Genomic DNA, 15,820 nt, shown 5'->3' on the forward strand with positions numbered 1-15,820 from the left:
CAATTAATCACAGACCAATACTTTTGTAAGATACAATAAAACTGAATTGCTAGGAAAATGGAATGACTATACGTATACATAATCATGTGTATAAAAATATTAAGCCCTTTTTTATTAAATAAATACAAAATTATATAGCTGTTGTATAAGTTTCTAAATGCTTAGTTTCTGAACTGCTACTTTCTGGTTGCACTGATCATGACAGTGCTCCCATGACAGTAGCAGCACTCTAATATTTGCTGAATGAATGAATGAAATCGCCCACCTAGGGTTATGATACTGAATTCTTCAGATATTTTGGTCCTTTGACCTTTGTCCTTGCCAAAACCCAGAGTATTTGCTGATATATAGAAGAATGATTGCTGATTCATGATATCAAACTTCAGATAGCTTAATCACTGCTGTTTTTTGATTTTCTAATTATATCTTTTAAAAAATAATGTTTGATTACATGTTTGTTTAAGGAAAAGCTGTAGAAGTTGAATCCCAAACAGTGGCTATTCCAGATGTTTCATTCTTTAGAGCCCCACCCTCTTAAATTCAGTTCTTTGAATTATTCTTTTGCTTTATTTATCCTTTCAGCTCTTTGCCCATTACCACCACCCTAATATATTTTTCTTACTCTTATGCCTTGTCTGTTACAATGAACTGACATATTTTTTCTCTCCAATCTCTGTCCGTTCCAGTTTGTCCTTATTATCTCAACCAAGTTAATTCTAAAAGAGTGAGTATATATATTGGGGTGCCTGATTGGCTCAGTCAGTAAAGTGTGCAACTCTTGATCTTGGGATTGTGGGTTTGAGCCCCATGCTGGGTGTAGAGATTATGTAAAAATAAAATCCTTTTTTTTTTAAACTGAGTATATTTTTAAGTTTTTCTGAGGTACTATTTTTTCTGAGGTGCTATTTTTTAATACTTGATTTTTTTCTTTTTTGGTAGCTTCTAATTGAACGGCTTTCCCGAAGTAAAGCTCCAGCTCTTAGAACAAGGGACTACTCTGGCTGAGCAGTTAAGTCAAAGGTTTATTAGGGTCCTTAGTAGGCTGTAGTGTAAGTAAAACGTATTCATAAGAACTGCATTTCAGGGCAGCCCAGGTGGCTCAGCGGTTTAGCGCCACCTTCAGCCCAGGGCCTGATCCTGGAGACCTGGGATCGAGTCCCACATCTGGCTCTCTGCATGGAGCCTCTTTCTCCCTCTGCCTGTGTCTCTGCCTCTCTCTCTCTGTCTCTCATGAATAAATAAATAAAATCTTTTTTTTTTAAATAAATAAAATCTTTAAGAAAACTGCATTTCTGTCTCCCTATTTATATATATATATAAAAAATCGCGTGGTCCATGTAGTTTGCAACAGTAACTCAGATTCACATTTTTCTGAGTAGGAGACAAAATAGGCTATTAGAGTATGGGCTTTGGAGTGAGACATCTATAGCTTGGGTTTATTTTGGGGTGTATTGCTTTGTTTCTGAGCCTTAATTTCTTCTGTAAAATGAGTTTATTAGTTTAGGTATTGCATCAGCTATATAACAGAGGCCAGAAAATGGGTCTAAAGATAAAAATTTATGTCTTTTTCCAATTAAAGTCCAATTAGAAAGCAATTAGATAGGGTAGTCCTCCTCAGGGTGGTCCAGAGGCCCAGGTGTTGCTTTTTATCTTGTTCTGCCATCCCCTAGGATGCTGCTCTTGTTGGAATTATTGAAGTTGCCTCATTAACACCAGGTTGAAGTTCCAAGTTCAGGGAAGGAATGAAGAACAAATAGCTTCCTTTTAAGGACAAGGACATGACCTAGAAGGTACTAACAACTCATTGGCTGGAATATAATCACTGTCTGTGCCTAGAGGCAAAAAAGACTTGGAAAATAGTCTAGGTAAACAGTCATGTGCCCAGCTAAAACACTGAGGGTTCTAATAAATGAGGGGAGAAATGGAAAATCAGGAACAAGTATATGCATTGAGTTGGTTTTTTAAGTAAGGAATAAATGGCATTAATGGTCTTTGAGATCTATAATTTTTAAATACAAGTTAAGCATTCTTGTGCCAGAAAATTTTTGCTTGGTAACTATCAACTAAAAAATATATGACAGTGTTTTGGGCCTAAAACATGGCTAAATCTTTGTAAGGTTTGGAACTTGATTATTATATATGTTTTCCTTTCATTTGGTTTCAGTTGTCTGTAAGTGTAGCACTTCATTAAAGAGAAATCACTTATTCAGAAACTTCAGCCATCTGGAATATTAACAGAAAGTACTAAGCTTTCCTTAGCAAAAGTAGAAGTTGCAAGGTCCATGTACTCAGTCTTGATTTCAAGCCTGTGTGATTTTTTTGTTATAGAAAAATTATATTAGTATCCAGCTTAATGATCAAATTTTTGCTCAGTAGCAAATTAAAATCTGCAAAATTTGAATGGTCTGTTAAAAACGTTTATGATAAAAATGACATCCAAAAGCCTGATAGAAGAATAATACAAAAAGTCATAAGAATCTTGGTAATAGACTAAAGTTTGTTAACATTTATTGATCATTTATAGGTGCCATGTACTAAGCAGTCTTTTATGTTCATTACTTCATTTATAGGTGCCATGTACTAAGCAGTCTTTTATGTTCATTACTTCATTTAACACCTAAGACATCCCTGTGTAAAATTTTGGAGAGGACTTAAATTTAAATGCTAAGAAAGCTTGTAATTATGTTTCTTTGTTTAAGAAGTCAGAGACGCTTATAATTAATTTTAGATTACTCTCAAAAATAATTAAAATGGAAAGACCATTTTGATGCCTGACCAAAGGTATCTGAAATAGCTCGATCTAATTGTTCTAGGTAAATAAGTTCTATATTTGCTTTCTCATTGCCTTGCAGTATGCTTGACTGCTTTGAGTTTATCTTAAGTTGCTAGAGAGAAAGTTCTGATTAAAATGCCCAACATAGAAGAATATGTACTTAGCATTAAAACCCAGGTTCAATAGATAAAAAGCATACTTATATTCTTAAAAATAGTCTCTCTCTTTTTTTTAAAGATTTTATTTATTTATTCATGAGACACAGAGAGAGAGGCAGAGACAGGCAGAGGGAGAAAGCAGGCTCCATGGAGGGAGCCTGATGTGGGAGTCGATCCTGGGACTGTGGGACCATGCCCTGAGTGAAAGGCAAATGCTCAGCCACTGAACCACCCAGGCGTCCCATCTTTTTTTTTTTTTTTTTTTTTAATATCTTATTTACTTAGAGAACACAAGTGGAGAGGATGGAGAGAGGGAGAGGCCGACTCCCTGCTGAGCAGGGAGCCCGATGTGGGGCTTGATCCCAGGACTGCAGGATCATGACTTGAGCTGAAGGCAGATGCTTAACTGAGCCACCCAAGTGCCCCTAAAAATAGTTTTGAGAGATATTTTCTCAAATTTAAAAAAAAATGAATTTTATTTCTAGAAGTATAAATAATACACTTCAAAATAGTGATTAATTTTAATATATTTTTAAAACATTTTATCTACTTGAGAAGAGAGAAGCAGCATGAGCAGGGGTGGGGCAGAGGGAGAAGAAGAAGCAGATTTCCCACTGAGTGGGGAGCCTCATATGGGGCCACATCCCAGGACCCTGAGATCATGACCTGGGTGGAAAGCAGATGATTTGCAACGACCTAAAAATAGTGATTTGCTCATTAATCAGAGCTGTTGAAACATACTTTGAACTCATTAGAAAAGAAATAGGGATGCCTGGGTGGCTCAGTGGTTGAGCATCTGCCTTCAGCTCAGGGTGTGATCCTGGACTTATTATATTCGTACGTGGCAGAAGCTGGATTTCCTTCTTAGCTATTAAAAGTACTACTACAAAAAACATCCTAGTATAAAACATTGTATAATTGTGGGGGTGTTTTTAAAAGCATAAATTCCTAAAAGTAGGAATGCCTGATAAAGAAAGGGTCTGAACATTTTAAGTTGTAGTATTTTTTGCCAAATTTCCACTTTTTTAGGTTACTTTCCCTCTGATAGAATATAAGCAAGCTAATTAATCTATATCCTTGCCTATCATGGATAGTTGTTTGTTTGTTTTTAAGATTTTATTTATTTACTTAGGGACAGTGCGTAAAAGCAGGGAGAGGGACAGAGGGAGAGAGGGAATCTGAGTGCAGGGCCTGATGTGGAACTCCACAGGTCTTAACCTCATGACCCTGAAATCACGACCTGAGCTGAAATTTAGTCAGGTGCTTAACCAACTGAGCCACCCAGGCACTCCAGTCACTCTGTTTTAAAAAACATTTTCTTGAGCAGCCCTGGTGGCTCAGCAATAAAATCTTAAAAAAAAAAAAAAAAAAAAGTATTTGGTACTATTATTTTAATTTTAATCTTAGTCTGGTAGGTAAAAATAATCTCACTGCTATTTTAACTTGTATTTGTCTTAATAGCAACTGAGATCTGTATGTATATATCAAAGCTTTTTAAAAAATTTATAAGGCTCAAATATTAGCATATTTATAACAAAAAAGACTGAAAATAAAAACAAAGCAAACCCTCTAAGCTCTAGGATTAAGGTCATCTTACTCCAATATATATATTTTTTTAAGATTTTTATTTATTTATTTATTCATGAGAGACACAGAGAGAAAGGCAGAGACACAGGTGTTGGGAGAAACAAGCTCCATGCGGGGAGCCCAACATGGGACTCGATCCCTGGTCTCCAGGATCACACCCTGGGCTGAAGGCGCTAAATTGCTGAGCCACCCAGGCTGTCCACTCCAGTATTTCTTAAAGCTAAGTTTCTCCAGCATCAAGTAGATTTCCAGCGTCCACATTCAACAAATAAAGAGTTTCCAGACAGGAAAGATGATATTTTGGCATAAATCTTTATATACACTAACCAAAGATGAGGCTGAGGCTGGAAATCAAGCCCGATGTGGTACTGAGACTCAGTACTCCACGGGAAATGGAAATCCCATACCTAGAACCATACCTAGCTTGAAGTCTAAGGCTAAGAAAAAGAAATCCCATACCTAGAACCATACCTAGCTTGAAGTCTAAGGCTAAGAAAGAGAAGAAAATGTATATAAACAATTTCTTATTCATTGTATCAGTTATAAACTACCTAGAAAAAGTTAACAAAAGATGTAGAAGAACCAAGGAGAGAAAATTTTAGTCATAGTTAGGAAAACTATTTTTGGCTTAAGAAATTCTTTAAGCTGAGGGTAACAAGCTTCATGTTTTCAAGAGATAATTACGTAGTTTTTCTAATGGTTAAAAAAAAAGATTGTGGTAGAAAAAAAATCCACCAGTTATTTAATAAAGAGAAAGTTGTTTGCATTTTGGAAAGTCAGTGTAATTATTATGAAAATAAATAGGATTTAAGGTAGGAATAGCTTCTAAATGTGAGCAGTTAGACTGAATAAAATCAAAAAGACTAGATTTGGTTATCATACTATATCTGCAGTATGAAGAAATGAAAATCAGCATAGTAAAGACTTAGAAATCCAGCAGTGCAGAAACCTATTTAATTTTGTATAACCTTGTGTTTCCTTCTGGTTCTGTGATCATAAGACATCTATTAATATCTTCTGGGACACTAGAAGCCTGCAGAACATAATTTGGAACACATTATATGTATATGTATTTAAACACCACTAATTCAGTTACATGGGGTGCAAAAGTGTGAGTGATATGCCAAAATATTGTTTATAGAATCTTAGTAAGAACCATCACTAAAGAGTGAATCATAATTTAAAATAGTAACTGTTAGAACTTTAAAGGACCTGAGTATCATGATTTTAAAAACTATTATTTATCAGATGTTTTCACATATATTCATCTAGTCTCTGGTTTATCTTATTCTCTCTTTTTTAAAATTTTAAGATGTGCAGTTAATTCTTACATCTATTATGAATTTTTTTTTTTTTTTTTAAGAGAGAGTGTGTGCACATGAGCAGGATTAGGGGGGAATAGGGGAGAGGAGGATGGAAGGAGAGTGAGAATCTTAAGCAGGCCCCACTGTCAGCATGGAGCCTGATGCAGGGCTCCAACTCATGACCCTGAGATCATGACCTGAGCTGAAATCATGAATCAGAAGCATGGGGCACCTGGGTAGCTTAGTGGTGGAATATCTGCCCTTGGCTCAGGTCGTGATCCTGGGGTCCTATAATTGAGCTCCACTTGAGGCTCCCCACAGGGAGCCTGCTTCTCCCTCTGCTTATGTCTCTGCTTCTCTCTGTGTGTCTCTCATGAATAAATAAATAAAAATTGAAAAGAATCAGAGGTTTAACGGACTAAGCCACCCAGGTGCCCCTCTTTTCATTCTCTTAATAGTGTCTTTTGAAGAGCAGATGTGATGAGGTATACTTTATTTTACTTTTCTTTATGGATTGTGCTCTTAGTATGTATTTGAGAAATCTTTGCCTAATTTAAAGGTCACTAGAATTTTCTCTTATGCTTTCTTGTAGAAGTTTTTGTTGTTGTTGTTGTTGTTGTTTTTTAAGATTTTTGTTAACTTGAGAAAGAGAGAGAATACATGCATGCACTAGTTGGGGGAAGAGCAGAGGGACAAGCAAACTCCCTGCTGAGCAAGAAGCCAGATAAGCCCCATGTGGGGCTCCATCCTAGGACCTAAGACCATGACCTGAGCTGAAGTCAGACACTCTACTGACAGCCACCCCGGTACCCCTAGAAGTTGTATAGTTTTAGGTTTCCAGGTTTTTTTTAAAAGATTTTATTTATTCATGAGAGAGACAGAGCGAGAAAAAGGCAAAGACACAGGCAGAGGGAGAAGCAGGCTGCATGCAGGGAGCCTGACGTGGGACTTGATCCCAGGACTTCAGGATCACGCCTTGGGCTGAAGGCAGGCGATAAACCGCTGAGCCACCCAGGGATCCCCTGTTTCCAGATTTTTAAAAAAATAACTATTTGAGAGAGAGAAAGAGCACTTGAGTGGGGGAAGGGGCAGAAGGAGAGAGAATCCTCAAGTTGATTCCCCACTGAGCGTGGAGCCCCATACAGGGCTCAATCCCAAGACCTCAAGATCATAACCTGAGCCAAAATCAAGGGTCCGACACCTAACTGACTGAGCCACCCAGGTGGCCCTCCAGATTTTTTTTTACAATTTTACATACAGTTTGATACTTTTGCTTTAGTGGGCTCATTATTTACATCTAGTTTTACAAGTTCCTTGTTTTCCCACTTTTTATTTTAAAGGTTTTACTTATTTTTTGAGAGAGAGAAAGCAAGAGACAGAGCACAAGGGAGAGTGAGGGGAAGAAGCAGACTCCCAGCTAAGCAGGGAGTCCCATCTGGGACTCAGTCCTAGGACCCTGGGATCATGACTTGAGCTGAAGGCAGGTACTTAACTGACTAAGCCACCCAGGTGCCACTTTTTCCCACTGTTTATTAAATCATAGTATTTTCATAGCAGTACAGTTAATTGTTTGAAGTAGTTGCATAGTATACTACCAAAGAACGTATGATGATTTAGTTTTTCATCTTTTAATGGACAATTTTCAACTTTTTCCCCATTATAAATAATGCCTGAAGGTTTATTTTAAAATTCACCATAAACTTTAATTCCTGCAAACTTATTAGAAGCTTTTATAATAGATGCATTTCATCTTTATAGATTTTGAGACACACTTAAAACTAAAAATTTTTGATATGTAGTTCTGGCTTTTATTTATTTTGTATATTTTTTTATTGGAGTTTGCTTTGCCAACTTAGAGTATAACACCCAGTACTCATCCTGTCAAGTGCCCCGCTCAGTGCCCGTCAACAAGTCACCCCATCGCCCCGCCCACCTCCCCTTCCACCACCCCTTGTTCGTTTCCCAGAGTTAGGTGTCTCTCATGTTCTGTCACCCTCACTCCTTTCTCTCCCTTCCTCACTCCTTTCCCACTCCTTTTCTCTCCTTTCCCCTTTAATCCCTTTCACTATTTTTTATATTCCCCGTATGAATGAAACCATATAATGTTTGTCCTTCTCCAATTGACTTCCTTCACTCAGCATAATACCCTCCAGTCCCATCCACATTGAAGCAAATGGTGGGTATTCGTCATTTCTAATGGCTGAGTAATAATATTCCATTGCATATTATATAGACCACGTCTTCTTTACCCCTTCATCTGTCGAAGGACACCGAAGCTCCTTCCACAGTTTGCCTATTGTGGACATTTCTGCTATAAACATTGGGGTGCAGGTGTCCTGCCGTTTCACTGCATCTGTATCTTTGGGGTAAATCCCCAGCAGTGCAATTGCTGGGTCGTAGGGTAGTTCTATTTTTAACTCTTTGAAGACCCTCCACACAGTTTTCCAGAGTGGCTGTACCAGTTCACATTCCCAGCAACAGTGGAAGAGGGTTCCCCTTTCTCCACATCCTCTCCACATTTGTTGTTTCCCGTCTTGTTAATTTTCACCATTCTTACTGGGGTGAGGTGGTATCTCATTGTGGTTTTGATTTGTATTTCCCTGATGGCAAGTGATGCGGAGCATCTATGCATGTGTTTGTTGGCCATGTGTATGTCTTTGGTGAAATTTCTGTTCATGTCTCTGCTCATTTCATGATTGGATTGTTTCTTTGCTGTTGAGTTTATTAATAAGTTCTTTATAGATCTTGGATACTAGCCCATTATCTGGTATGTCATTTGCAGATATCTTCTCCCATTCTGTAGGTTGTCTTTTAGTTTTGTTGACTGTTTCTTTTGCTGTGCAGAAGCTTTTTATCCTGATTAAGTCCCAGTAGTTCATTTTTGCTTTTGTTTCCCTTGCCTTCATAGATGTATCTTGCAAGAAGTTACTGTGGCCAAGTTCAAAAAGGGTGTTGCCTGGGTTCTCCTCTAGGATTTTGATGGATTCTTGTCTGACATTTAGATCTTTCACCATTTTGAGTTTATCTTTGTGTCTGGTGTAAGAGAATGGTCTAGTTTCCTTCTTCTGCACGTGGCTGTCCAATTTTCCCAGCACCATTTACTGAGGAGACTGTCCTTTTTCCAGGGAATATGCTTTCCTGCTTTGTCGAGTATTAGTTGACCATAGAGTTGAGGGCCCACTTCTGGGTTCTCTGTTCTGTTCCATTGATCTATGTGTCTGTTTCTGTGCCAGTACCACACTGTCTTGATGATCACAGCTTTGTAGTCCAACCTGAAATCTGGCATTGTGATGCCCCCGGCTCTGGTTTTCTTTTTTCAATATTTCCCTGGCTATTCGGGGTCTTTTCTGATTCCACACAAATCTTAAGAGGATTTGTTCCAACTCTCTGAAGGAAGCCATGGTATTTTGATACGGATTGCATTGGATGTGTAAATTGCCCTGGGTAGCATAGACATTTTCACAATACAAATTCTTCCGATCCATGAGCATGGTATATTTTTCCATCTCTTTGTGTCTTCCACAATTTCTTTCAGAAGCGTTCTGTAGTTTTTAGGGTATAGATCCTTTACCTCTTTGGTTAGGTTTATTCCTAGGTATTTTATGCTTTTGGGTGCAATTGTAAATGGGATTGATTCTTTAATTTGTCTTTCTTCAGTCTCATTGTTATTAGTTTAGAAAAATGCCACTGATTTCTGGGCATTGATGATTTTATATCCTGAGTTCTGTTTTTTTTTTTTGTTGTTGTTGTTGTTGTTCAAATACTTAGTAGAAACATTAGGGTGAAGTTTTATTTCTTTAATTATTTTTAAAAAATATTTTATTTATTTATTCATGATAGACAGAGAGAGAGAGAGAGAGAGAGAGAGAGAGGCAGAGACAGAGGCAGAGGGAGTAGGCTCTATGTAGGGAGCCGGATGTGGGACTCGATCCTCTGACTCCAGGATTACACCCTGAGCTGAAGGCAGGCGCTCAACTACTGACCCAGGCTTTCCTAGGGTGAAGTTTTAATATAAATAATTATTAATTTTAAAAAATTGTTAAGGGATCCCTGGGTGGCGCAGCGGTTTAGCGCCTGCCTTTGGCCCAGGGCGCGATCCTGGAGACGCGGGATCGAATCCCACGTCGGGCTCCCAGTGCATGGAGCCTGCTTCTCCCTCTGCCTGTGTCTCTGCCTCTCTCTCTCACTGTGTGCCTATCATAAATAAATAAAAAAAAAAAAATTAAAAAAAAAATTGTTAAATAACTTCCCATCTTCTACAGTACCCTGCTTCCCTCTTGGCTCAAACTGTTGCAAGTGCCGTGTTTAGAAAGCTCTGATTCTACTAGTGATTTCTCTTAATTCTTCAGTTATTTCACTTATTTAACTTCTCTTCAACCACTTCTTTTTCAAGTCTCCATGAAAAATCTGTTTGTAATATTACAAAACCACCTAAACAGTTACTTAGATTTATAAAAGATCAATACCATTACATCCCATTTGTTGATTTTGTTTTTTTGAAATTACATCGTATAAATTTAGGGGGGTACTTCATGTTTCTTTTTTTTTTTTTTTTTTTTTTGGGTATTCTGTTAATGCTATTTCGTTTTTCCATGACAGATTCAAAAACTTTGTGATAGAGTATCTTCATCTACTTTACTGGATGATCGAAGAAATGCTGTGCGTGCTCTCAAATCGTTATCTAAGGTCAGTAACACTTTATCGCTTATTAAGTTTGTTAAGTTGGATGTTAGTTACTTTAACAAAATGTTTCTTTTATGCAGAAATACCGCTTGGAAGTGGGTATACAAGCTATGGACCATCTTATCCATGTTTTACAAACAGATCGGTAAGTCTCTTTTTAATGATGTTTCTCCCTAATCTTTCTTGCAATTTTAATTAAATTGTTTTAGAATCACTCAATATTCTAGAAATGATTAACTTATCAAGGTTATTAAGTTTTTATTTTCAGTTGCTTCAGTAAATACTTATTGGGCACTAGGTGCAAACCCCTGTGCTAATAACTAAGCCTTAAGACAGACATAATCTCAGGGGTTGAGATCTTTCCATTATATAAGAATGGAATGAAGTGACTTCTCATTAACAATTGAAGATTTGGGGTGTGAATTGGGCAATTGGGTATTTTGAAATTCACTTAGATGTACTGTGATATACTGTTCTATAATGTAATATACATATGGTATATGAGTTATCTAGAGTTGCGTTTTGGAGAAATAAACTGGACTAATAGAGTGAAGTGTTAAATCTTAGCATGTCCTAAGGAAAAGGTCACTCATTCTATTTTTATCTCTTCCAGTTTCTCTTTAAGAGATTTTTATCTGCATCTTTTTTTTTTTTAAAGCTGTATTTATTAATTTGAGAGAGAGTGCATGCACATGTGCACATGCAGGGGAGAAAGGCAAGAGGAGAGGAAGAGATAGTCTTAAGCAGACTCCATGCTGAATGCAGAGCCCAACCTGGGGCTTGATCTCACGATCCTGGAACCAGGAGTTGGACACAACCAACTGCACCGCCTTAGGCACCCTACGTCTTTGGTTTTAACAGCTATGTATAGATGGCTTTCAAAAATCCTACCTCTAGTTAAATATATATTACAACCTATGACTGTTCAACAGACATTTCTACCATATCAAGATCTCTCACAGACATCTCAAATTCAGAATGTTTAAGAGTTAATTTATCTCTTGTTTTCCTGTTCCTAATTGCCTCCTTCCACCATCTTCTTCAACTGCCTTTTGACTTAAGTCCAACCTAGATGGTAGCACCTTTCCATCTTGTTTGGTACCACCAAAGAAGAGACTATAGGATTTATGCTGAACTCATACCTCCCCCTTAACCCATTATGCTCATCCAAACCAGGCTCAGGATCTCTCATGAGGTTCCAGTCAAGATTTCAGCTAGAATTACAATCATCTGAAGGCTTGATTGGGAAGATCTGATTCCAGGATAGCTCGCTGACTTTGCTGATGGCAGGAAGCTTCACAACCTCAGCATGTTGCTCTCCCTCTAAGGTAGCTTGAACATCCTTATGATATGGTATCTGGCTTCTCCCAGAGTAAGCAATCCTAGAAAGAGAGCAAAGAGAAAGCCAAGACCTTTTAGGACTTAGTCTCACAAGTCACATACCATTAATTCTATCACATTCATTTTGTTAGAAACAGGTTAATAAATAGAGTACACTTAAAAGGAGGAGAATTAAAAAAAAAAAAAAAAAAAAAAGGAGGAGAATTAGGTTTCATCTTTTAAAGGGTTGTGTATCAAAGAAGTTTTGGACATAGTTTAAAACCACCACTATCTCCAAACTGTATTCTTTGCCTCTGATCTTTTTGTCCCTACATTCAGTCTGGGCATTATAAGTCTGATGTTATAAACCTTTTTTACTTTTTTTTTATATATATATATTACTGGAGTTCAGTTTGCCAACATATACTATAACACCCAGTGCTCAGTCCGTCAAGTGCCCTCCTCAGTGCCCGTCAACAAGTCACCCCATCGCCCCGCCCACCTCCCCTTCCACCACCCCTTGTTCGTTTCCCAGAGTTAGGTGTCTCTCATGTTCTGTCACCCTCACTCCTTTCCCTTCCTCACTCCTTTCCCACTCCTTTTCTCTCCTTTCCCCTTTAATCCCTTTCACTATTTTTTATATTCCCCGTATGAATGAAACCATATAATGTTTGTCCTTCTCCAATTGACTTCCTTCACTCAGCATAATACCCTCCAGTCCCATCCACATTGAAGCAAATGGTGGGTATTCGTCATTTCTAATGGCTGAGTAATAATATTCCATTGCATATTATATAGACCACGTCTTCTTTACCCCTTCATCTGTCGAAGGACACCGAAGCTCCTTCCACAGTTTGCCTATTGTGGACATTTCTGCTATAAACATTGGGGTGCAGGTGTCCTGCCGTTTCACTGCATCTGTATCTTTGGGGTAAATCCCCAGCAGTGCAATTGCTGGGTCGTAGGGTAGTTCTATTTTTAACTCTTTGAAGACCCTCCACACAGTTTTCCAGAGTGGCTGTACCAGTTCACATTCCCAGCAACAGTGGAAGAGGGTTCCCCTTTCTCCACATCCTCTCCACATTTGTTGTTTCCCGTCTTGTTAATTTTCACCATTCTTACTGGGGTGAGGTGGTATCTCATTGTGGTTTTGATTTGTATTTCCCTGATGGCAAGTGATGCGGAGCATCTATGCATGTGTTTGTTGGCCATGTGTATGTCTTTGGTGAAATTTCTGTTCATGTCTCTGCTCATTTCATGATTGGATTGTTTCTTTGCTGTTGAGTTTATTAATAAGTTCTTTATAGATCTTGGATACTAGCCCATTATCTGGTATGTCATTTGCAGATATCTTCTCCCATTCTGTAGGTTGTCTTTTAGTTTTGTTGACTGTTTCTTTTGCTGTGCAGAAGCTTTTTATCCTGATTAAGTCCCAGTAGTTCATTTTTGCTTTTGTTTCCCTTGCCTTCATAGATGTATCTTGCAAGAAGTTACTGTGGCCAAGTTCAAAAAGGGTGTTGCCTGGGTTCTCCTCTAGGATTTTGATGGATTCTTGTCTGACATTTAGATCTTTCACCATTTTGAGTTTATCTTTGTGTCTGGTGTAAGAGAATGGTCTAGTTTCCTTCTTCTGCACGTGGCTGTCCAATTTTCCCAGCACCATTTACTGAGGAGACTGTCCTTTTTCCAGGGAATATGCTTTCCTGCTTTGTCGAGTATTAGTTGACCATAGAGTTGAGGGCCCACTTCTGGGTTCTCTGTTCTGTTCCATTGATCTATGTGTCTGTTTCTGTGCCAGTACCACACTGTCTTGATGATCACAGCTTTGTAGTCCAACCTGAAATCTGGCATTGTGATGCCCCCGGCTCTGGTTTTCTTTTTTCAATATTTCCCTGGCTATTCGGGGTCTTTTCTGATTCCACACAAATCTTAAGAGGATTTGTTCCAACTCTCTGAAGGAAGCCATGGTATTTTGATACGGATTGCATTGGATGTGTAAATTGCCCTGGGTAGCATAGACATTTTCACAATACAAATTCTTCCGATCCATGAGCATGGTATATTTTTCCATCTCTTTGTGTCTTCCACAATTTCTTTCAGAAGCGTTCTGTAGTTTTTAGGGTATAGATCCTTTACCTCTTTGGTTAGGTTTATTCCTAGGTATTTTATGCTTTGGGTGCAATTGTAAATGGGATTGATTCTTTAATTTGTCTTTCTTCAGTCTCATTGTTATTAGTTTAGAAAAATGCCACTGATTTCTGGGCATTGATGATTTTATATCCTGAGTTCTGTTTTTTTTTTGTTGTTGTTGTTGTTCAAATACTTAGTAGAAACATTAGGGTGAAGTTTTATTTCTTTAATTAATTATTTTTAAAAAATATTTTATTTATTTATTCATGATAGACACAGAGAGAGAGAGGCAGAGACAGAGGCAGAGGGAGTAGGCTCTATGTAGGGAGCCGGATGTGGGACTCGATCCTCTGACTCCATGATTACACCCTGAGCTGAAGGCAGGCTCTCAACTACTGACCCAGGCTTCCCTAGGGTGAAGTTTTAATATAAATAATTATTAATTTTAAAAAATTGTTAAATAACTTCCCATCTTCTACAGTACCCTGCTTCCCTCTTGGCTCAAACTGTTGCAAGTGCCGTGTTTAGAAAGCTCTGATTCTACTAGTGATTTCTCTTAATTCTTCAGTTTATATGACTTATCTCTTTAAATCTCAGGTCGATATCATAGGTGTTCAGGATGGTTTGAAAGTTTTCTAGGTAAGTTGGTGGGGCTGGTGAGCTAAGGACCCTACTCCTCCACCAGCTTGCTCTGACTTCCCTTTTTTTTAACTTAATGCCTTTTACCAGCTCAGTGAAATGTGAGGTCTAACGTTTTTTGTTTTTTTTAAGGTTTCATTGATTTATTCATGAGAAACACAGATAGGCAGAGGCATAGGCAGAGGGAGAAGCAGGCTCCCTCCAGAGAGCTTTATGCAGGACTCAGTCCAAAAACCCTGGGATCATGACCTGAGCCAAAGTCAGATGCTCAACCACTGAGCCACCGAGGTGCCCCAGGTCTTTAAACAAAGCAAAGCAGATAAGCTTTTTAAAAGTGTTAGTATTGCTTGTTTAACCTCAGAGCCTCTTTTTTCAGTTATATTTCTCTAATACCCAGCTGTTCGTTCATACAAGTTAGGAACTTTCCTCTTTTCAGACAGTACAACCCACATTGGCTATGTTTTCAAAGCCAAATAATTCTAATACATTTGAATAAATGCTTTGGATGTGTTAGGACTGTTTTATTAACATCGTATTGATTAACTGTGGTAAGCAGAATAATAGCCCCCCAAGGATGTTTACATCTCAATTACCACAAACTGTGAATCTTACCTTGGAGGGCAAAAGGGACTTTGCAGGTGTGATTAAGGACTTTGAGATGGAGAGATTATCCTGGGTTATTCCGGTGGGTCCAGTGTTAATCCCAAAGTTTCTTAGAAGTGGAACAGGAATGCAAAAGAGGAGGTCAGAATGACGTGATATGAGAAGATCTCCACCTGTCATTGCTGGCTTTGAAGATGGAGGAATGGGACCGACCACTAGAGAACTGCAAAAGGCACAGAAACAGATTTTCCCCTAGATCCTATAGAAAAGAAGGCAGCTCTGCTGAGACCTTGATTATTGTCTAGGGAGACTCATTTCAGACCTCTGGCTTGCAGAACTTTAAGATAATATATTTGTATTGTTTGAGCCATTAAGTTTATGGTAATTTGTTATAGCATCATTTGAAAACAATTATAGTAAACTAAAGTTTGTTATCTGCTTTAAATAATATTCCAAGTTAGAGAAAATGGATCTTAAGATGAAAAAAACTTGTGTAATGATTATACATACATATAATTTATATTTTTTTCTTTTTTATTCCATGTATACATTTGGTCATTGGGACTTAGAAAGTTAGTAATGAAATGACTAACATCTCAGTATGGAAAATAGAATACTCCCTG

At 38.0% G+C, this 15,820-nt stretch overlaps 1 protein-coding gene and 1 long non-coding RNA gene across 8 annotated transcripts in view; one reads left to right on the plus strand and one right to left on the minus strand.

Annotated features, from left to right (window-relative positions):
* The window catches only part of USO1 (USO1 vesicle transport factor), an 89,970-nt gene that overhangs the window by 11,205 nt on the left and 62,945 nt on the right, over positions 1-15,820 (plus strand). For 2 of the 3 annotated variants that reach the window (XM_077882504.1, XM_077882505.1), the window contains exons 2-3: positions 10,422-10,508; positions 10,586-10,650. In XM_077882504.1, coding sequence (XP_077738630.1) covers positions 10,422-10,508; positions 10,586-10,650 — 152 coding nt within the window. Of the gene's footprint in view, positions 1-10,421; positions 10,509-10,585; positions 10,651-15,820 lie in introns of those variants that run through there. The other variant, XM_077882506.1, reaches the window with a different exon arrangement.
* The window catches only part of LOC144304077 (uncharacterized), a 59,079-nt gene that overhangs the window by 9,677 nt on the left and 33,582 nt on the right, over positions 1-15,820 (minus strand). For 3 of the 5 annotated variants that reach the window (XR_013371063.1, XR_013371064.1, XR_013371065.1), the window contains exon 2: positions 11,648-11,887. This is a non-coding gene — a long non-coding RNA (uncharacterized LOC144304077). Of the gene's footprint in view, positions 1-10,357; positions 11,888-15,820 lie in introns of those variants that run through there. The other 2 variants (XR_013371061.1, XR_013371062.1) reach the window with 1 other exon arrangement.

The sequence above is a fragment of the Canis aureus genome, chromosome 33, assembly GCF_053574225.1.
Source record: "Canis aureus isolate CA01 chromosome 33, VMU_Caureus_v.1.0, whole genome shotgun sequence".
Lineage (NCBI taxonomy): Eukaryota > Metazoa > Chordata > Mammalia > Carnivora > Canidae > Canis > Canis aureus.